This window comes from Natator depressus, chromosome 22 (genome assembly GCF_965152275.1).
Source record: "Natator depressus isolate rNatDep1 chromosome 22, rNatDep2.hap1, whole genome shotgun sequence".
In the NCBI taxonomy this organism is placed as follows: Eukaryota; Metazoa; Chordata; order Testudines; family Cheloniidae; genus Natator; species Natator depressus.
Window position 1 is genome coordinate 11026465 of NC_134255.1, and position 22378 is coordinate 11048842.

At 44.1% G+C, this 22378-nt stretch overlaps 2 protein-coding genes and 3 non-coding genes across 5 annotated transcripts in view; all 5 read left to right on the forward strand.

Moving 5' to 3' along the window:
* Positions 1-4667, forward strand: part of CLMP (CXADR like cell adhesion molecule) — a 69093-nt gene extending 64426 nt beyond the window's left edge. Inside the window, exon 7 of the mRNA XM_074936794.1 lies at positions 851-4667. Coding sequence (XP_074792895.1) covers positions 851-1145 — 295 coding nt within the window. The 3' untranslated portion in view covers positions 1146-4667. The remainder of the gene's footprint in view (positions 1-850) is intronic.
* A 5701-nt stretch (positions 4668-10368) lies between these two features.
* On the forward strand, positions 10369-17277 carry HSPA8 (heat shock protein family A (Hsp70) member 8). Its single transcript, XM_074936792.1, has 9 exons — positions 10369-10498; positions 11731-11940; positions 12751-12956; positions 13102-13254; positions 13366-13921; positions 14321-14523; positions 15020-15218; positions 15637-15869; positions 16844-17277. The coding sequence occupies exons 2-9, from the start codon at positions 11736-11738 to the stop codon at positions 17027-17029; spliced, it is 1941 nt and encodes a 646-aa protein (XP_074792893.1). The 5' UTR covers positions 10369-10498; positions 11731-11735; the 3' UTR covers positions 17030-17277.
* LOC141976128 (small nucleolar RNA SNORD14) lies at positions 14160-14250 on the forward strand. Its single transcript, XR_012636078.1, has one exon. It is a non-coding gene; the product is annotated as a small nucleolar RNA SNORD14 (small nucleolar RNA).
* Positions 14797-14893, forward strand: LOC141976129 (small nucleolar RNA SNORD14). Its single transcript, XR_012636079.1, has one exon. It is a non-coding gene; the product is annotated as a small nucleolar RNA SNORD14 (small nucleolar RNA).
* On the forward strand, positions 16149-16246 carry LOC141976127 (small nucleolar RNA SNORD14). Its single transcript, XR_012636077.1, has one exon. It is a non-coding gene; the product is annotated as a small nucleolar RNA SNORD14 (small nucleolar RNA).
* Positions 17278-22378: the final 5101 nt, after the last annotated feature.

Below are 22378 nucleotides of genomic sequence, written 5' to 3' on the forward strand. Positions count from 1 at the left end.
TGGAGAACACCTCACTTTCTTTCACCCTTAATTCTGTTTATTAAGGAGTCCTTGCCCTCACTTGACATCCATTTAACAGTAGGCAGGGGTATGTATAATCCATTCAGCAGTGGATCTCTCTGCCCTTTGACAGGTCAGGACAGCTATTAAAATGCCTGTATGATGGAATTAAGCTGCTTACTTTGCTAAGCCCCAGCCTACAGACTGATTCCTGGCCTGTTTTCTCTGCTTCAACCCCTCGCTTTCCATTTCCCTTCCACCTTTTGTTTCAGTCCCAGCTTCTGGCTCTTGCTAAATCATCTTTTTACCCATCTCTCCCCACTCTGCTTCATCTTCTTCCTTTTTTACATGCCTGACTGTGGACCTCTTTACACCAGTAGCATTTATTAGTACTGCACGACTGGCCCCATTGGTTTCTGCTCACATAAGTAAGTACTTATTCATGCTGAATGGGGATTGCAGAATCAGGCCATCAGTACCTGAACTCTTTGCACATAACCTCTGCACTAATTCCAGAGATCTCAAAGCCCTTTACAGATACAAATAAGTGATAAAACCTTGTGAAGTATGAGTTGTTAAATGCATTTTACAGCTAGGTCAGCTGATAAACGGAGAATTTAAGGTACCTGCCACAGTGTCACACAGCAAGTCAGATGTCAAATGGAATAGAATTCAGGAGTCCCTGCACCCTGATCAAACCACTAGGCTATTTATCTCTTTTACAAATGATACAGAATCTTAAGAAGTATCTCCTGATCTTAGTGGCAACTCAATATGGTATAATCTGTGGGTGTGACTATTCCTGTTCTCATGGTATTTTAATTCTGCCATCTCTCGTGTTTGGTTGCAGAGAAGATGCAGAGGCTCCAAAAGCCCATCTAGTCAAACCTGGCTCCTCTTCCTCTGGCTCCAGAAGCTCACGTTCAGGCTCCTCCTCAACCAGATCGACAGCCAACAGTGCCTCTCGCAGCCAACGGACTTTGTCCACGGAAGCCACCCCCCATATAACTCCTCCGCAGTACAGCCGGGTGGAGACAGAGGGAAGGGAAATTGGTCCAAAGAAAGTTAACCATGCCACCTTGGTGAAAATGGGAGCCACCCCAGTCATGCTGCCTGCTCAGAGCCGGGCCTTCCAGACCGTTTGACTGCTCACCTGCTATTCTGAGACTCCAGCCATCCAGAACTACTGTACACGCCACCAGCCATATAAGAATTATTAGATTAGCTTATCTTCCTGGGTAGTTTTTTTTTTTTAACCACTTCTGATTATTCACTCCACAAGAAGCCCTCAACTTCATCTCTTTCTGCATATTCCTACACTGTGGTTCAGACATTGACTTTTTATTTTTTTTAAAGAGTCCTGAAGTTGGAGAAAAAAGGGGGCTTTATTTTGTAGTTAATATTAAAAAAGGGACTGTTGGGTACTCTGAAAATATAGCTGAAAATTTGGACAGCTGAGCACTGTGAAAATTAAGTGTAATGTTCTGGGGCCTGGAAACAAATCTCAGGATTTTTTAAAAAAGGGATCAAGAGAGGCACAAGACATAAAATATTCCAGAGGGGTTTTGAAAAAAATCTTTTGTACAGGTTTTTGAGAAATTGGTAAATGAGCCATTCTCTTGTCCTCCGAGGCAGTATCTTAGGTGAGGATAGTCCTCTGATCACCTTCAAAGGGAATTGTCAGCTGCTTCATATTTTTGCATTACGCCTTTTAGCAAAATAACTGTAGGAGCAAAAACTCAACCCAAACAGCAAATAATAACTCAAATCAGTATTGAGAAGCAGCAGTAATATAACAGATAGAAATAACCTTTGTGCTGAAGAAAGGACCTTCATTGTTAGGGGATGCAGGTACAGTAATTGCAAGAGGAAACTGAAGACTGAGTGAATATCGACATGGCCCCACTGTAAAGGAGCCTGATACTGCTCTTATTAACACCAGTATTAATCACCAAAAGGTACTACAAAAAGGTAAAATCAGTCTATGTGAGATCATAATCAGGCCCCGAATCCCAAATAAAGGAGGTCTCTTGTGAGCTGAGGGCTAGTGATTGAATAGCATAGAAAGCCTTGGAGGATGAACTTGGAGAGTGCCCTTCTTGGTACCAGAGATGATGATGCACATGTCTGGGGTGTGCAGTATTGCAGAAGCCTTGTAAACAGTCCCACAGCTGAATGAACAATGCGGTGGAATTGTCTCGCATACTTCCAAGTAAGGGCTGAGGTGCTTTGGTGGAGCATGCTGTGAGGCAAGCACACAGGGAATAGACAACCAATTTAAAACTAATTTGAAATCAAATACTTTTGTTATACAATCCTTAATTCACCTGTGGAACTCAATGTCACATGATATTACTGAGGTAAGAAACTAGCATGACTCCAAAAAGTATTCAACATTTACAAGAAACAGACAAATTATATTAGATAGGATAATCAGTAATAGGGGCTAAAACCCCTCATTCTTCGACTTGTAAATTTTAGGGATAAACTTCCCCTGCAGGCAGATTATTCCATAATTGCCCAGCATGGTATTTACTGCATCTTCTTCTGAAGCACTTGGTACTGGCCACTGTCAGGCACAGGACACTAGACCAGATGGACCGTTGGTCTGATCCAGCAAATCATATGTTCCTGTGTTCCTAAATTCAGGACTTAATAATTATGGTAACTGAGTTTTACTCTTACCAATGGGAGAGGGTTTTCTCCATCCCATGGAAGAAGTCCATTGGAAACATACTGGTACTGTACAGAGAACTGAGCAAGTATGAATCTGTAAGTCTTTCATTGGAGGGATTAAAGTTAACCTCCTTTTCTGACAGAGGCCAAGTATTTTAGACTCTTTGATGGAGACTTTAGAAAATAATTGCTTGTGATGTCCCCAGAGGCACCAAAACCTGATCAAACACAAACTTCTGAATGTTTCTTCTATCAGGAGATAGAGTTCCATAGCCATTTGGGGGAATCCATGAGGAATTTTAAATGGCCTATATTCTTGGAGAACTTCACTTTCTAATAACAGTAACCAACCCCCTTAATCTTCACATGCAAAAATATTCATTTCCCTCCCTTACTCAAAATACAATATTACCACTCTCAGAGGTGCAACATATCAGCATCGTTGTGCAAGGGAAACAGTCTGGAGTCACACATCTAATCTTGAAAGCCCATTGCAAAAGCCTAAATTATATCATCTTTTGGTTAGATCTTCTGCGTTCATGCTGCAGTGCAGGTTGTTGGCCATGATATTGTTTTACTTACAATCTTTTCATTACTAGCCAAAATGCAAAGATGTTTCTCATTGACCTACCCCTTCATAAGCAGGTGGTTGAAATTAGGAGTTTGTCTATAGGTGCGGTTGCACCCATTTAACTAAGCCTGTGCTTTAAAATCAGTGCAGTTAAACCAGTGCAAAAGACTTAAATCAATATTATACCTAATTTGTATTGATTTAGATCAAGTTGATTAGGAGCAGGTTGAAGCTAAACTGAAATACGCCAGTCTTAAACCAAAATGAGTGTTTATCCACGGGTCTGCACCAGTTTAGCTAATGGGTTGTCTACACTTAAATTCTTCCATCGACCTAGTGCAGTCTACACGGAGATTTAGGTTGGCTTAACTATGCCGCTCAGGGGGTGTGGATTTTTCACACCCTTGAGCGACAAAGTTATGCCGACCTAATTGTCTCGTGTAGACCAGGCCGAAGTTGGTTAAAAAAAACGATTTAAGTTAAACCAGTGCAACCTGTGTATGTAGTGGGATAAGCAGGACTTTTTAAGTAGTGCATAGCTTTTGTGTTGGCCCTCTGCACAGAGATGAATCTCACCAGTTGTTGTTTAAATGATGACAGAAGGCTACAGTTTCACCCAGCATACCCTCACTAAATTCTAAGTCATTGCTGGGAACATGTATTTCATATAAGTAAGTATTGTACTAACTTCCTCATTACAGACATCTATAACTGAACACCCAGAGGCTTATTACCAGAGAATGGAGGTTAAGGATTCAAAAAGCCGAGTTGGCTGAGCCAATCTAGATACAAGATACTGTATATTCTTTTTGAGCCTTTACTTGTTCTTCTAGATTCCCAGCTAAACTTGCCATTCTTTTATTGAAACTAGCAAAGTACAAGCCATGATACTGCTGTTCAGACCAGATACCAATGATCTTACAGGTTAAAATGAAATCAACAGTGAACTTCATTGCTAAATATGAAACCAAAAAGAAAAAAGCTAACTAAACAAAGGGAATGTGAGGAAAAGATTATTTAAAAGAATCATAAGCATTTCATTTTCAAAGGGACATTTTCTGAGTTCATCATGGTACAATCAGGAGTTTTCAAAGGGAAACAATTCAGTTAACCATAAACCAAACTTTTTGTAAAATATTGTATTTAAGGCATTTACTGTTATGATGTATACCAATTATTGCTATAATGTGATTGCTTACATTCTTACGTAGTTTTCTTTGGTTTCTCAGTGGCTAAACTGAGTTTATTTCTCTCTTCTAGTACCTGTTATAATTGGTGTACTTGTCCTGTGTCTGAGCAACACAGAGGAAAACAAATATTTATTATCGATTCCTTTGAATCAACAATTTAATAAAACTGTTTGGGGTTTTTTGTTTTTGTTTTAATAAAGATGCTGCACTTAAAAAGTCTGCAGTTGAATTAAACTAGTAAAAATGCTCTACTTTCTGAGCTTTATTACACTATATACAATCAAGCAAGACATCAAGCAAAAGCCCTGCATTGGTAAAAGAGTCTTGAAACTAATAATTATTCTGTACTTACAGCGTTTGGTGCTTTAGAAATCCTGAGGAAATCACAGTTCCTGCCCCTGACCTTACAGTCTAAATTAAACACATTACATAAACAGAAAAGGAGGACTTGTGGCACCTTAGAGACTAACAAATTTATTTGAGCATAAGCTTTCATGAGCTAAGTGAGCTGTAGCTCACGAAAGCTTATGCTCAAATAAATTTGTTAGTCTCTAAGGTGCCACAAGTCCTCCTTTTCTTTTTGCGGATACAGACTAACACGGCTGCTAGTCTGAAACCTGCCATTACATATAAACAGGGAATGAAATCCTGGCCCCATTGAAATCAATACGAATTTTGCCATTGATTTGAATGGAGGTAGGATTTCACTGATGGTATTTAGGTTGAGGGCGCAAATTTCAAACTAATAAGGTACGGTAGATATTGTGAGTAGGGACAAATACTGTTCACAATAAAGACAACCACAGAAATTCACTCTTACACCCGAACATTTCAAATTTCACTGGGATCTACTAAACTGTGTGCAGGATGACAATAAAACCCTTAAAAACTAACTGATTTCCATTGCAAAGATTCTGGTTTTTCCTGCTTGCTTGGAAGTTTTATGCAAAGATATGCAGTTGGCATTCTCTTAACCACATTGCACAGGGTGTGACATTTTTCACAACCCTGACTGATGTAGCTAGGATAATCTAACTTTTAGATGTGGACCAGGCCTCAGATCCTACAGAACTGCAAATGATAAAATTAAATGCAACAACGACAATCCATTGCCATTAGTGAAGCCTCACAAAACTCTAGACGCTAACAAAATAATTAGATTTGACCAAATCGTGAGGTCCTTATTCAAGGCAAAATTCTGCGCTGTGTGCTGCAGGGGTTGCAATGTGGCTGGAGGCCTCAGGAGGAATGCCAGGCTCCTAGAGTGTGTACCCCAGAGGGGGTGCAGTATGCTCTCTGCTCCACACCCAACCAGCTCTGTCGAGGTGAAGGACCCTGGCTCACCTTCCCTCTCCTCACCTTTTCAGACAGCTGAGTGAGGGGAGGGTGGCGGAGCTAGTATGGAGCAGAAAATTGTTATTAAACAGAATTCTGACCCTGTCCTTGTGCACAGGGGAGGGAAAGCAATTTGAACCCTCTCCCACTGCATATCAATGCAGGGACTGGAGAGAATCTGGCCCTCTAGTTCCTACTCAGGCAGACTCCCACTGACTTTATTATGGAGATTTTTACTTCATTTAAAGAATCTAAACAATTCACAGTAACACTGAGCAGGCCTGACCTTGTTTATGATATTATGACATTCTGGACAATCCAGACCAGAGAGGGGCTGTGTCACCCTTGCCCTGCAACCTGGGGTGCCTCACAGTGCTTTCCTGCTGCAGCACCCTCTTGTGCAACTCAAACAGCCTGCCAGCATGCAGGTCACACCCTGAGTGTCTGTGTATAGCCACAACCCTAGTCCAGCACCTCTGACCCCAGAAGCCTGTCAACAAACACCAGCCACACTCTGGCTTCCAGCAGCCTTGGTTACTATTTGCAGGGTGACCCCAACAAACTCCCAGTATCAGATATCCCCCCGAAAATGTATACTCTGCACTGTCCGGCCCTCTCCTGGACAGTTCAGATATTTTAGGTCCATTGCCCCTGCTAAAGGGATCAATATCCAACAGTCTGATACTTTAAATAGAGTTACCCCACAGCCCAGCTTAACCACACCACTGGATTAGTTTTGATTAAAGAATGAAGCAAGTTTATTAACTACAAAGAGATAGGTTTTATGGGAATGCACATATGAGCATTAAAGCCAGACATGGAGAAATAAAGATAAAATGCTTCTTAGTACTAAAATGTAACAACGTAAATTTGGTCCAGGGTGAAGTCCCTCACCATATGACCAAATTCTCAGGCCAGAATCGGCGTCCAAAGGCTGTTTCTTTTGTCTTCTTAGGTGAAAGAGAGAGCTGAATAGTGAGAGATACCGTGACGTATTTTTGCCCCTCACTTTTATAGTCCAGTCCCCTTTGAAATGCAGTTTCTAGAGGATTACCCATTTATTCGCGCTATGAGGACAGAGATAAGGAATCTTGTGGTGAAAGGGGTTTCATGCTGTTTGCTATGATGCAGATCGGTTTGTTCCTGTCTCCTCTGTCTTTGAGAACTTGTTTACCCACACTTGTCTGGTAACCATATTTCAGATCTAATTTCAGCTTATGTTTATAACCTTCCACATATATAATGTTGCTATACACAGTTCATCATGATATAATTGACCAGTGAGTCACTAGTTTTCAAATGATACCTCACAAGGCATATTTTGTACAAAGATTATTACAATGGTGTGTAAAGGGTGAATATAGGGGTGCATTCGGTCACAGATATCTGACCATCGTTTCGCCTCAGGGGGTATGACTGTTTAGGGTTTGTGATGGGCCATATGCTTGTTTTGTATCAAAGGTTCCTAAAGAAGCATATTATAGGTGAACAAATACAGTTCTCCACAAACGTCCTTCCTAGCTGCTATTTTAAATGCACCCTCTCTGCTGGGACACTTCTGCTGCAACAACGCATTTTGACAGCATGAACTATGAGTGGCATGTGGCTGTGGATTACTATATATATTTCCACTCAGATAAATAACGTGGAGATTGTTGCATTGTTATCCCTTGGTTTATTTTAGTACATTAGCACTGATTATGGGCAAGAGAAGCTTACAAAGAATTAAAATGTGGGATTGAAAAGATCCCATTGAGGCCAGATTTTCCTCAATGGAGAAAACTCTGCATCACCCTAAAGCAACCCCTTCTGACAAATATAGGGCCAGTTTTCCTCTGACAGTTCATTTGATCTGATGCAGGGAATTAAGATGTGGGGGGAAATTGGAGGATCTTCACCTGCTCCCCTGCCAAAGGATAAAAAGGAAGGCTGCAGTTTGACCCTCATTGCTAGAAGAGTTTTATTATATTTTGAGATATTCCTTGAAGTAAACAGCTAAGTACATTTTTAAAAGGCATTAACCGATGTATTATAAACAAGAACAGCATTTGCAGTTGCTAGGATAAAAATTACAAGTACTGTCAATTGTTTCAGGACATAAAATGATCACCAGCTGGTTTAGGAAACAACTACCATTCTCCCCCGTGGTACTTTATTGCACTACGTTGTGGAGGTTTTTATGCCTTCCTCTGAATCATGTAGCACTGGCCACTGTTGGTGATAGAATACCTGATAAGCCCACTGACCTATTTTGCTATGAAAAATCCTATTGTATATTAGATAGCAAAGTACATTATGTAGGGGAACAGGATTACACCTTTCACCAAAACATCCAGAATTGGCCACTGTCTGAGGCAGAATATCAGACAAAATGGACCTCAAAAAGTTCTGGTGTGGCATACTCTAATGTTCTATAATAGAAGATTGAATAAGTAGACACATTTGTTTTGCCTCCCTCTGAAGCATTCAGCATTGGACACTATTGGAGACAGCATAGCAGACAAAATGGACTATTCACCTATTCCAACACATGGTAGCAGTAATAATGATAGCTAGATTATCTGCACTGCTTTTCATTAAATTGCAGTGTTTTACAAAAGAGGTCAGTATCATTTCCCCCCTTTTACAGAAAGGGAAACTGAGGCATGAGATGCAGTGACTTGCCCGAGGTCACCTGGTAGGCCCGTGGCAGAGCCAGAAAGAGAAACCAGGTCTCCTGAGTCCCAGTCTAGTGCTCTAACCACTGGACAACACTGCGTCCCATATGGTCTGGTATTATATGGTGAGATGCAAACAGTGCATGCTCTCCATTCAAATATCATACATTAGCCATTGTTGGAAATGAACCCATGCTACTTAGTCAACTGATTTATCCCTTTATGGAGAAGCCTATGGTATAATATTGCAGAGTGGGATACATAGGAATTAAACAGCTGGGTCCTGGCCACTGGTGAAGACAGGATATTAGGTTAGATGAGCCAATGGCTGATCTGCCCTGTCAATACTTCTAGTCTGGCATGGTGGGTGAAGTATGTGATGGAGAGGTATGGTGATTACACTTTCTGTGAAGCAGTGTTACTCAATTTCTTCACACTGGCAACCCCTTATTCAACGTGAAATTGTTTTGTGACTATTCCCTAAACATTTACTATTGAAAAGTAAAATAAACAAAACAAAAACAAACCAATGGTAATATATCTAACCTGAGCCTGTACTTGTTTTCAAAGGTTGACAGGGAACACTTGTCCTTGAAGTGTATGGATAAGCAGGCAGTGGGAGAGGGGTTTATTTTTTTTTTTTTGCCTTTAATAATACATAGCTCTTATATACTAGTTTTCGTCAGCACAGCTCAATACGCTTTACCAAGGAGCAACATTACCCCTATTTTAGGGATGGGGAAACTGCAGCACTGAGCGGTGATGTGACTTGGCCAACACCAGAACTAGCACCTAGGGCTCCCCAATTCCAGCCCAGTGCCTTATCCACTAGGCCACATTACCCCACCCGGTATGTGGCGCTGCTTTGGATTGTACTGGGGGATGCCTAAAACTCAGGCCAACCGAGCTACATCACTCATGGATGTGAAACGCTTGGCCCCCCCTCTCCCTCAAGACGTGGCTATGCCAACCTATGCCCTGGTGTAGACAGGGCTCCGTGATAGCAGAATTCTTCCGAGCTGCCTGCCTCTGGTAGGGTCAAGGGGTACTGGAACAATGTTTATAGTGGAGGTGCTGAGAGCCATTGGACCAAACTGTAAATCCTGTGTATAATGTGAACCACTTCAGATCAGGGGGTGCGGTAGCACACTCCCCTCACACACCCCTCCTCCCCCAGTTCCGGCACCTATGGGTGGGGACGGATTTCTACAGCGACTGAAGGACCCCTCCGGCGGCTGCAGCCTCTACACCACAGGCCGCCAGCAGCATGCTGCAGGGCATGAGCCGGGGAAAGGGGGCCCTTGGCATCTCCCGCCATACACGGGGGGGGGGGCAAGGAGAGGTGCATCATGGGACGGGGAGAGGCGCCCCGGGCCTCCTGGGCATGGCTGTTGTGCGAGTGGGGGGGAGGGACTGCGGGGGCGAGGCTTCCCCTGTGGCCCCCAGCCTGGGCGGCGCGCCCCTGATTGCGCCCCCTTTGGGCCCCCTCCCCCCCATCGCGACAGCTAAGCCGCCATTTTGTTTCCCTTCCCCGCTCTCCCTCCGCGCCCACATATGCAACCAGCTCGGATAGTTCCGCGACCGGATTGGTCTCTCGCTTCCTTCCCACTTTCGAAATATGCAAATGCCGCCACGCTGTGACACGATTGGTTACATTACCGGTCTTCCTTCCGCCTTCTCTCCACTGGCCGACGTGACGTTCTCTTTATGCAAATAAAGCGGCAGCCTGGAGCTCTGATTGGATCCCGTCCTTCCCTCCGCTCCACCCCGTGCGGCGACTTGCCCCTTCCCTCGCCGGGCACGGGTGTGAAGGTTCGAGAACGCCGGCCGGCAGGCCCGCCTCCTTCCTGTGTGCGTCACTGAGGGGGCGGGCTCCGCTGAGCGCGATTGGCTCCTGCCGGGGGGAAGCACGGCAGGATTGGCCGGCTGGAGGCGAAGGGGGGCGTCAGTTCTGGAAGGTTCTGAGGGGGGTATATAAAGCGTGTGGGGGGCGAGCAACCGGTCTCATTCAGCACTGCAGCTCCCGCATCATCGTTTCCTCCCGTCCTGAGCTACCTCGCGCTGAACAGGTACGACTGGGGCCTTGTCTCGACTGGGGCTAGCCAGGAATATGGGGCGGGGACGAGCGCCGGGCCGGGCTCGCCGCTCTTGGCGCGGGACCCGCAGCGCGGCCGGGCTTTCTGGGGAAGGGGGATCGCGGCCTCGTTTCCACCCGGCTCGGTGTTCCCAAAGGTTGGGGGAAGGGCCCTGGGGCCCGAAGCTTCCCCTCAGCCGGCTGCCGCGCTCGCTGCCCAGGACTCCCCCGCCTCCCCGGGGTGGGTGGCCCGCATTGCCGCGGGGCGGGTTCCCCGGCTCCCTGCGGCGGGGCGCGAACAAGGGAGCCCCCCCGGCTCACGGGTGGGGGAGGCGGGGAGATGCTGCCTGCGGTTTCCGGCCGGCGTCAGCTGTTTCCCCGTCCCGCGTGCCCTGCGCCGCGCCTCGCCGGTTCCGGGCGGGGAGGGAGGGGACAACTGTCCACGTGACACCGCCTCAGCGGCTGGTTCCGCAGGGGCTGGCCAGAGCGCAGGCGCGAGAGCGCGTGGTGCGGCGGGGCATGCGGCCCGCGCGCGGGGAGGCGTGCTGGGGTCTTTCAGCCCCCTCCCTCCGCCCGCCTCGCTTCCCGGTTGCGTTTCCCCGTGGCCTGGCCGCGTGGCTCGAGGAAGGCGGCTGTGTGGAGACTTCGCTTCCCAGCATGCAACGGGCGCCCCCACCCACGTGGCCGGAATGAGGCGCGCGCCCCGCCCCCCCCCATGCCTGGAGGTTCGCTCTGCGTGTTTCCGTCCCGTCCGCCTTTGTTGGCCAAGTGGCTCAAATGGCAACGTTCTGTGCCCCAGGCATGGGCTGAGGCTTTGTCTGCCTGGCCAAAAGGCTGTGTGGCCTTAAGGCTTAGCTGTAAATGTAGACTTCATGGTTCATTTAGCTACTAAATTGTAAGGGACTTTGTGTCTTTGGGTAAGTTTTTTTTTTGTTTTGTTTTGCGTCACTTTGAGGCCACGTGGCATCGTGTGCCTTTATTCTAGTAGCTAATTGGTGAGACTCAATGCCACACTAATTATTGATACTTTGCACAGAAGCAAATAGAAACATCCGATACTAAACTCATGAGTTTAAACCTTGCTACTGTTAATCCTTTCAGATTTTTAAAGGGAAAACATTGATTTTGTTAACTTTTGTCTTATATCTGATTTAGGAGTTTTTTATTAAACGTGAGCTAACAAACTGAAGTGTTTGCATATGTGGTAAACAAGCTTCTCATTTACAGGCAAAATGTCTAAGGGACCAGCAGTTGGAATTGATCTTGGCACCACATATTCATGTGTTGGTGTCTTCCAACATGGCAAGGTGGAAATCATTGCCAATGATCAGGGTAACAGGACCACGCCGAGTTACGTTGCCTTCACAGATACAGAGAGGCTGATTGGTGATGCTGCAAAGAACCAAGTTGCAATGAATCCTACTAACACAGTCTTTGGTAAGAAAAGACATGAGCCTTTTAAATTGGGACTAGAATATTAAACTGAATAAAGTTGCTGTATTGTTGCTTAGCTAGCATAAACTATAGCTCTTCTGCTTGTTAGGTGGTATAGCCTCATGCAGAATTGGGCTCTCTAAGTTGATGTAGATGGAAGGAGCTAGAGGCCTCGCATCTCCATTGTTTCCATGTTGGCATCAGTTTAGGCAGCAATGCTTCTTTGCTTTCAATGAACAAATTCTGGGAACGAAGGAACAAATGCCATCTGTTTTAAAGTACATCCTGTGATGCAGGTTGGTGCTCAAATTGGCATGAAGCATAAGTTATTTAGACTCCAGTTCCATTCATAGTCCTGAATGATCCCAATTAATCTTTAAGCTTATTGTGTTTTCAGCTTTCATTGAGTTCGGTTTAAGTATACAGGTTAAGGCTCTAAATCAGGGGGTTTTCAACCTGTAATCTGTAGACTCAAAACATTGGGCAGAGGGGTCTGCACATCCCAAGGTTGAAAACTATAGGGTAAATGGAGGTTGCGTGATTTAGAGCAGTAAAGTGGAGACTTTTTTGCCATTGTCCTAATACCAGTAGATAGGATGGTTTAAATCTGCTCCTACTGTGGCAGGAGTCAGTCTCCATAGTGCCACTGAACAAGATGGCTAGGTATTTGGGGAGGGGAGTTACTTTGGGAGTTGCCTCATTTGAATTTAAAACAGAGACATAACTGACGTGTTAATCTCGGCATGCTTTTTGTAGAATGGTGAATTAGAAAGTGAATTGGAATTATTACTGACAATAGCTAACTTTTTTTAGATGCAAAGCGGCTGATTGGTCGTAGATTTGATGATGCTGTTGTCCAGTCTGATATGAAACATTGGCCTTTCACTGTGGTGAATGATGCTGGCAGGCCAAAAGTCCAGGTTGAGTACAAAGGGGAGACGAAAAGTTTCTACCCAGAGGAAATATCTTCCATGGTATTGACCAAGATGAAGGAGATTGCGGAAGCATACCTTGGGAAGGTGAGACTTAAGAGCTGAGCTCCTCCGGTAACTCTCCTAGAATTTAAGGGGTTAATGGTCTCAAACATAGCTTGATCTTGATTTCATATATTCGTATACCCTGTAGATGAAGGTCTCAGCTGATTGACTCTTTTTCTGTCCATAGACTGTTACTAATGCTGTGGTCACAGTACCAGCCTACTTCAATGACTCCCAGCGCCAGGCCACAAAAGATGCTGGAACCATTGCAGGTCTCAATGTGCTCCGGATCATCAATGAACCGACAGCTGCTGCTATTGCTTATGGTTTGGACAAGAAGGTGAGCAAGCTGTAATAGCACAGCTAAACAGCATAGTAGGTTGTTCCTAGTTAGCTCAATACTGGTGAGCTCTAACACATCCGTAACAGAAAACACACTCTGTTCTTCCAGGTTGGAGCTGAAAGGAATGTCCTTATCTTTGACCTTGGTGGTGGCACTTTTGATGTTTCAATCCTCACCATTGAGGATGGCATCTTTGAAGTGAAGTCAACTGCAGGTGATACCCACTTGGGTGGGGAGGACTTTGATAACCGTATGGTCAACCATTTCATTGCTGAATTCAAGCGGAAGCACAAGAAGGATATTACTGAGAACAAGAGAGCAGTTCGCCGTCTCCGCACAGCTTGTGAACGTGCAAAGCGTACCCTTTCCTCTAGCACTCAGGCCAGTATTGAGATTGACTCTCTCTATGAGGGCATTGATTTTTACACCTCAATTACCAGAGCTCGTTTTGAAGAGTTAAATGCTGATCTGTTCCGTGGCACTCTGGATCCTGTGGAGAAGGCCCTGCGGGATGCCAAACTAGACAAATCACAGATCCATGATATTGTACTGGTTGGTGGGTCCACCCGAATCCCCAAGATTCAGAAACTGCTGCAGGATTTCTTCAATGGCAAAGAGCTGAACAAGAGCATCAATCCTGATGAAGCTGTGGCTTATGGTGCAGGTAACTAATTCCCCCAATAACTTCTGTGGCGTCTAATGCTGGGTCTTTTGACCATAGTTTTTCACACTTTACATATATCCATACCTAACTCAATACTCAAGCCATGGCAGCTATGGCTAGTAAGTGATTAAATGTTGGTGACCTATGGATTGCTATAGTATCCATGACAAATCACTTATGCACGTATTCAACTAAGTGTATTGCTTAAATCCTATGGGATAGCATCTTTCCAGTTTACTTGCGTTGATGAATTTGGTTCCAAAGCCATTCGTAGTTTCCACCAGAAGTTGACTGATGATGGCTAAAACCTTCCTTGGATGTCTGAGCGAGTTAAAAGAAACCTCCATTTCCCAGTGACGGTATTTTTTTTGCGGTGTCTTGACACTACTTTCTTCTCAGCTGTTCAGGCTGCCATCTTGTCTGGGGACAAGTCTGAGAATGTACAAGACCTGCTGCTGTTGGATGTCACTCCTCTATCTCTTGGTATTGAGACAGCTGGAGGTGTCATGACAGTCCTGATCAAGCGAAACACTACTATCCCCACCAAGCAGACTCAGACATTCACCACTTACTCTGACAACCAGCCTGGTGTACTTATTCAGGTATGTATCTGGTTTGGGGTAATTATTCTTCAAATGATTAAGGGGCTGCTACTCATCACATTCACTGAGGTTATGCTGCAGTACAGAGGCAATCAATTTTAGGTACTGAAAACCCCCAGTTTAAACTCCTAACTTCTCTTGTAAGGAAGTACTGTAATTATAATTAAGTTTATCTGTGGATGAGTTCAGTCGTCTTGAGTAGATTATCAAGACATGGTGGGTTTGAAAACTCTTCCTTGTTTGAGAGTTGATTTGTGAAGGAGTAACTTATGGCCGCTATGATGAAAACGTTCCAAAATCATTCGTAGTTTCCACCAGAGGTTGAAAGACCCATGTTGGTGCCAAGTACCTTCCTTGGATGTCTGAGCGACCATAACACATACTTCACTTGACTTCCTGATCCTTACAAAAATAAAGTTGTAAGTAACAGATTAAACTTCATATAGCAAAATGCTTACGCTCCTCTTGTTGGCCCTTGTTTTTTCCCCCACTTCAGGTCTATGAAGGGGAGAGAGCCATGACAAAAGACAACAACTTGCTGGGCAAGTTTGAGCTGACTGGCATCCCTCCAGCTCCAAGGGGCGTACCTCAGATTGAAGTAACATTTGATATTGATGCCAATGGCATCCTTAATGTGTCTGCTGTGGACAAGAGCACTGGCAAGGAGAACAAGATCACAATTACCAATGACAAAGGTAGGCAGTGCATAGTCCTTTGGGGGTGTAAAGTGGCTGCAGTAGTTGTAGGACTGCATCGTGTTCCCCTGAAGTGGGTGGGTGTACATATACCAGTGATAGAATGAAAGGCCAATCTTACTGCTGTAGTGGTACTGGAACCACCAATTCCAGCTCCTTTGCCGTAACTACCAGCTTGCTGGGGTGTGCCCCAAGCTAAAGCGGCTGCCCGGTCACCAGTTTGTGCTGATAGGGAACGTTAAACCATGTTGCAAATTACACAGGCAGTAAATTCTTAACACTGAACTGTCTTGTTCTGCAAACTCCAAAAAGGAACCATGGGTTGACAGCTTAAAGCCTAAAAATCTCACTCCATGAACAACTTCTTACAGTAATGTGGCCCACAAACTTAGTGCAACCAACTTACCATATCTTCCAGGTCGCTTAAGCAAGGAAGACATTGAACGCATGGTCCAGGAAGCAGAGAAATACAAAGCAGAAGATGAGAAACAGCGTGATAAGGTGTCTTCCAAGAATTCTTTAGAATCCTATGCTTTCAATATGAAGGCCACTGTTGAAGATGAGAAGCTCCAGGGCAAGATCAGTGATGAGGACAAACAGAAAATCCTGGACAAATGCAATGAAATTATCAACTGGCTGGACAAGAATCAGGTATATTTAAAATTTCTCTCATGGAGAATTTTAATCATCCAAAAATCAGAATTAAAAGTTCCAACAAAGCTTCAGGACTTGTGTTAACCTGAAAATGAGCACATTTAATCAGTGCTGCAACAATCGGGCAAGTCTTCTGCCATTGTAATCTTAACCAGTATTTTTTGTATTGTAATGGCCTACGCAGAAGGCAGCTCCAAAATCCAAGGTGGGTTCGTAGTTTCTATGGGGAGGCTGTAGCTATTGGCCTAGATTTGGGTGGCAGGAGGTAGCTAATGGTCGCTATGATGAAAATGATTCCAAAGCCATTCGTAGTTTCCACCAGAAGTCGAAAGACTTATGTTGGCTTAAAGTACCTTCCTTGGATGTCTGAGCGACCATAAAATCTTCCTTTCTAAAAGACTGCCTTAATGTTTCTCCTGGTGCTACAAGATGTCTCCCTCCCTTTTAAAGACACAATGTCAGATCAGACTCTAGTTACCAACTCCACTAAAAGAAATGGGTTTCCCCCCATTTCCCTTCCTGAGTGCACTTCTTGCACTAGTGAATAACCAGCAATTCCTTGCCATAACTGTTCTGACAGTGTCTCTTTAACTCTGCTATAGGGTATTAACACAGATTACATAGGTCTCAAGCTCTTTAGCAGTGGTTGCTGTTAACCTATAGCTTTCCTTCTGCTTAACTCTTTTGCCTGTATGTCTAATTCTAGAGTCTGAATTGCTCTTCGTAGCTTGTCAAACACATAGCTTAGCATACTACTCTCCCACAGTCATCCTTGTCGCCCAGGGAAACTGACTAGAGCAGTGCAAGCCTGCCCCTGCATGGGGTTTGCTTTAAGTACACTTTCTCAAGGTGCCACCTTTACCCTGACCCAAGGTAAATGTGGGGGGGAGTATAAACAGTAGGCTGGCTCTTGAGCTGGCCTTCCAAGGGCACACTTGCAGCAAGTGTGCAAATTGCTCTCTATGTTCCAGACTGCTGAGAAAGAAGAGTTTGAACATCAACAGAAGGAGCTGGAGAAGGTTTGCAATCCCATCATCACCAAGCTGTACCAGAGTGCAGGAGGAATGCCTGGTGGCATGCCTGGTGGATTCCCTGGTGGTGGAGCTGCCCCATCTGGAGGGGCCTCATCTGGACCAACCATTGAGGAGGTGGATTAAATGCACTGGAAGCAGCATTCCACAGCTGGCTATTTCTTAGAATTGAAGGACTCAAGGCTGGGTGCATTGGCAGGCTAAAAAAAAAAAATTCCATATTTTGAGCTGCTGTATAAATTGTGTCTGGGCATTTTAGGCATTCTAAATACTTGAACATGTGCACAGGGAAGGTGAACACCATTGCACTTTATCAGTACTGTAAACAAGTGCAAATGCAACTCATGTCCTAAGGAATAAAACTTATTTAATTGGCATCAAAAGGCTTTTGTTCTTGATTCATCCTACTTGGTTAAAGAAAAGTAACTTGTAGTTTATCAGGAATTATGAGTAAATGTAAAGCAATCTTCATGAGACTGGCTTTGCTTCAAGTCTAGTTCTCAGACATAAGCATTAAAGGAATTTGCTGCTTGACCTTGACAAAGACACTTCAGACTGGTAAAGTTATTAAATATCAGTGTTCTGGCCCCATAGCATTTTGGTCTGACTGCTTTGAGCATGGGATTCAGCTCTTTGGGTTCTCTGTCACCTTGGAAGAAAGGAGTGAGGCTGGGACTTCATGCCACTTATGGTTGGCAGACCTGAATGACTTCAGATATGTAGGCTGATATTTACTCCAACACAATAAACTTCTGGAAAGCAAACTGACTAGGCATAGCAGCTGGCTAGAGACTCTTCCTCTGCCAAAAAGCTAAAGCAAGCACTGTTTTGATTAGACAACATATAAAACTTGTTTGCAGTTGAATGCAGTTATAGGTCAGGCATCTCCTTAACAGGCACCAAAATTACACACAAGGTGTTGGACTCAGAAGTAATTTTACCACACCTCAAAGGCATGCAAATGTGGGCAGAAAGTGTCAGGTAAGATTGCTCACTTTGAAGTGTCTAGTATTACTGTAAAACTAGTAATTTGCCAAACTGCTTGGGTTGGGAGTGTTGCCTTTTCCGTCAGGCTATAAAGCAGTCATACCAAACTCTTTGCTTTAAAGAAGCCTCTTCAGAAAGCTAAGCAATTAAACACACACTTAGCCAAAGGTGTCTAATTGTTTCAACTACAGAATATCAGCTTTGTGACACTGCATGTTTATTAAAGCTGATAGCTTCCCTTAAAGCCATTACTAGGCCAAAGGCAAAGCAAAAACTACTCCTTATAAATTAAGGATTCCTAATTTTCTATTAAAGGAACTTCCCTTAATTTACCTGATAAGTAGGAAACTAAAGCATTTAGTGAACGTGTCCTACACTGTGTCAGAAACCCCATATGAACTCTAAAAGGGAATTTGCAGTTGTGCTCACCCCAAGTAAGGCTATATTTACCTTACTTGTAAAAGCATTCCTCATTTTATGTAGGTGCTGAGATGCATGAGCACCTGGAAGAGCAAATTGGTTTATATGGCTCTGGAACTTCACTCCAGCAGGGCTTGTCTAAAGTTAACATGCATAATTGCATTAAAGCACTGTGTAGGTGTTAATGGAATCAAAGTGGCCTGAGCTTGCTGAAATTTTAACAGGTACAAAGTAGCCTGAATGAGAGTATTTATGCATGGTTTCAGTCAAACTTCTTCCACAGCTAGACTAAATGCGTATGACTAGCTTCCCCCACTACAGAATCAAATTAGCTTAGTTGTGCTACAGGGGTGCAGCCCCTACAGGTGAAATCATGGGGTGGAGACAGCACACTGAAGGATGTCAGTCTAAGGCTCCATCTCTACTTGTAGCCACACGACAACTACAGAAGGTGTCACTGTAGTTACCCTCCACATCTTGGGGAGGTAGGTTGGCTTAGCTGTATGGTTTCCCTTCCTGCCACCCCCCCCTTCCCCCCACAGGGTTGTACAGCTGGATTGACTTACATTTTTCAGTGCAGACCTGGTCTCAGTAGTTCTTCCAACCAGTTAACAGCACATGGTACTAAGGGGTAGTAATATCCATTCTCAGTGTCAGCAGATGGGAAATTGAGCAAAAGATCTTGCTAAAGGTCAAATGGGACTAGACCTTCTTTCTCCCCATTCTGACTTAATCTCTGCAAGTCCTGCCTCATGAGTGCCCATTAGCACCCCCTTTCATGGGTGCTCTTGGGATTTACAAGTCCTTGTTTGTTACTGGTTTTCTGTTGCTTCTGCCCAGGAGACGTTCTGTTGCTAAGGATTGAGGTGCTAGGCCATTAGGCACAAATTTTATTTATTTAAAATAACTGTCTAAAGCACCCACCTGCCTTCTTCATAAAGGAGTAAGTGAGACCACAGCAGGGAGGGAAGTGTTCCATATAGCAGAACAGAAAAAAAGTGGCTGAAGGTTGGCTTTATAGGCTGGCTAGTTTAATAATACATGGTGCCAACTGGAATTTGAAGTCTAAAATCATTGAGCAGATTCTCATCCCAGGGTAGAGTAGATTTTACAACTCTTAGTTGCTGATCTGGGAGCAGGAATCAGTTTTCTGGAAGGTTAGTTAAACAAGGTAAGGATTCCTTAACAGTTTTAGAGAGATTATGTAGTGCTCTTAAACAAAGGATTTGGAGCTAGGAGCTTCTGAAATTCTAATACCAGTTTTGATACTGACCCTCTGGGGCCTTGACCAAGTCACTTCAGACCTAACAGGTTAGCTCTTGTCATCGCCAGGGTGTGGGGCTTTTGTTTGTGAAGCGTTTAGAAAATGAAAAGTTTTGCACAGGGTTACTAAAAATGAACCAAAAATGCCCAGGAGCCTCTGAATTGGCCATATTTTTAATTCCTCCTGTTCTGAGTTTTGCTAGACCCTAGGGATCAAATCAAAATTATACCTTTCCTCTACAATTTCAGTTTCTCTTTCAGGTGCCCCCCACCCTGCTGCCATTGTGAACAGGCTGTTGGTTGAAGGAGGAAAAGCTTGCTTGTCAAATGGATTCATATTACCATCTAGTGAGCTGGTATGAGTAATACTAGAAGGAAAGTAGATGAGTCTTTTTATGGGGGATCTAGGTGTCTTGTCAGCACGCAGCCAGATACGGATCCTTTGGCTTAGGTTGAGGGATGTGGACAGGGCAGCAGGGAAAGCACCGACTACTGGTGGTGTAATCCATACTGAGGATGAACAGTCTCTCTGGATTTCAAGCAACTGAGAAACCATGAGTTCTCTGAGTGGTTTGGTGAGGAGAAGAGAAGGCTGAGCTTCTCAGAAGGATTGACCCTTTATCTTTGCCGTAAACCACGGCATAGTTTGAAGATGCATAGCTTCCTGGGCCTGTTCCAACAGTGTAACTTCCTAGCTGAAGTCTGGTCTCCATCTGGCCTATGCTTTCCAGCTTTTATTTTAAATTGACAACAGTGTGGGCTTTGAGGCTATGACTATGGGATCCTCTTTGAGGTTGCTTTGTTTTATACTCTATCCTTTGAACGGCAGTAGCTCAGTAATGTTTCCAGCCCTAGACAAGGGACTCTCCTGGGTCATTGAGTCCAGTGGCCCGCTAATGTGGGCAGCTCACTTGTGGAAAATACAGGTTCTTCAGGTATTGTTCGGGTGAATCCACATTCAAGGTATGCCATGTCTGCACAGGTCTGGAAACTTTTGGTCTAGCAGTGTCTTTTGTGGGCACGCATGTGTCATCTATGTCCTCACAACATACACTCCTCACCCAAGAACATATAAGGGAGTGCAGCAACTCCCTTTGTATTAGCCACAGCAGTTAATCAGAATTCAGCTTTGCTTGCCTCATTCCTACAGTGCAATTCTCAGAAATAAAAAATAAAAAACACCTTACCTTTTAGCCCTGAAAATCTTTTCTTAACTACACTGGATTATTTGACTTCTGTCATCTTAAACTCAGATTGGGAATAAAGTTAAATCATGCCAGGGTTGGTTTTGGGATTATTAGTGGTTGGTTTGAGTTTCCATCCCTAATAGCGGATTTCAGTCAGTCATATTGATGACTGAAGAGTTTCTATTGCATAGGCGTAGTAGACTTTTCATTGGGGTCACTAGTAAAGGGTCAGTTTTTGGGTGCTAGGCAAGCGTTAGTATTAGGCATAAAGGTAGGTCCAGGGATGGTATAAATTAAAGAGTGTGGAGTAGTGTCCTGAATATGTGGGCAGATTTCCTGAGTGCTAATTCCAGTTCCGCTACTGACTACTTGGAAAAATCACTTTACCTCTTTGTTCCTAAATTTCTCTCTATAAAATGGGGCAATAACATCTACCCTTTGGAGAGGGTTAAAATACTACATAATGTTTGTTCTGTGCTTTGAACACAAAGTACTAATTATTATACCTGAGGGGAGACAGCATGCTCAGTGACTAGGGTGGTGGATGGTGAGTCAGAAGACTTGGGTTCTATTCCTAGCTCTGCTACTGGCTTGCTGGATGACCTTGGGCAAATCACTTCCCATCCTCAAGCCTCAGTTTCCCCCTCTGTAAAACAGAGATAATGATAGTGACCTCTTTGGTAAAGCACTTGGAGAGCTGATGAAAAGTGCTATGTAAGAGTTAGGTGAGCTATTATTATTGACAGGCTATGACCTTGAGCAAGTCTCTTTGTGTCTCTGTGCTTTGGTTTCCTTTCCCACCCTTTGTCTACTTAAAAATATAAGTTCTTGGTGGTAAGACTGGCTTTTAGGACAGTGCCTACCTCAATGGAGACCCTAAACATTATCATAATACAAATAATATATTTTATGCCTGTAGAGAAGTGAAATGAATTATGCTTGGCTATGAAATAAGGCTAAGCAGTAAACCCTGCAAATAACATTAACTTTTAGCATTTAGATAGGAATTAGTGAAGCGGTTAGCCATAGGGATGCGAGCAGTAAATGTGTCTCTGGCTCAGGACAGACACAGTACTTGTGTTGTCCACCAGGTGTCAGCAGTTGTTAATCTATTAAATTGACTCAGAAAATCACTGGCTGTTTTCTCATTTTTAGGAGTGTAGATTAAGTCCAGCGGAAATATTTTATTCAGAGAGATCTCAGCACAAGGGTTGTGGCATTGCAGGGTTAGGGTAACCAGATGTCCTGATTTTATATGGACAGTCCCGATATTCGGGGCTTTGTCTACATAGGCACCTATTGCCCTTCACCACCGTCTCAATTTTTCACACTTGCTGTCTGGTCATCCTATGCAGTTTGCACCTCACAGCAAAGCAGATACTTAACACAAACTTGGGTGCAGATTAAGAGAAGCAGTGCTTCTCTTAATGGGGGACAGTTTTTCAGATTCTCAGTTAGGGCTAACACTGTTTTAGAGAGCAGGGCACAGCTGAAGATTAACAAGGCCAGGATACTATCACAGGGTGTGATTTAACTATGATCATTATTAAATAGCTCTGTGAAGGTAGCTCCCCGAGATCCCAGTCAGGATCAAGGTTCCACTGCACCAGCCACTGTA

Excerpts from the sequence above, each read along its gene's own strand:
- HSPA8 (XM_074936792.1), top strand. The coding sequence starts at position 11,736 with ATGTCTAAGGGACCAGCAGTTGGAATTGATCTTGGCACCACATATTCA. Across the intron at positions 13,255-13,365 it reads CTTATGGTTTGGACAAGAAG|GTTGGAGCTGAAAGGAATGT; the intron begins GTGAGCAAGCTG and ends CTGTTCTTCCAG. Across the intron at positions 15,870-16,843 it reads ACTGGCTGGACAAGAATCAG|ACTGCTGAGAAAGAAGAGTT; the intron begins GTATATTTAAAA and ends TCTATGTTCCAG.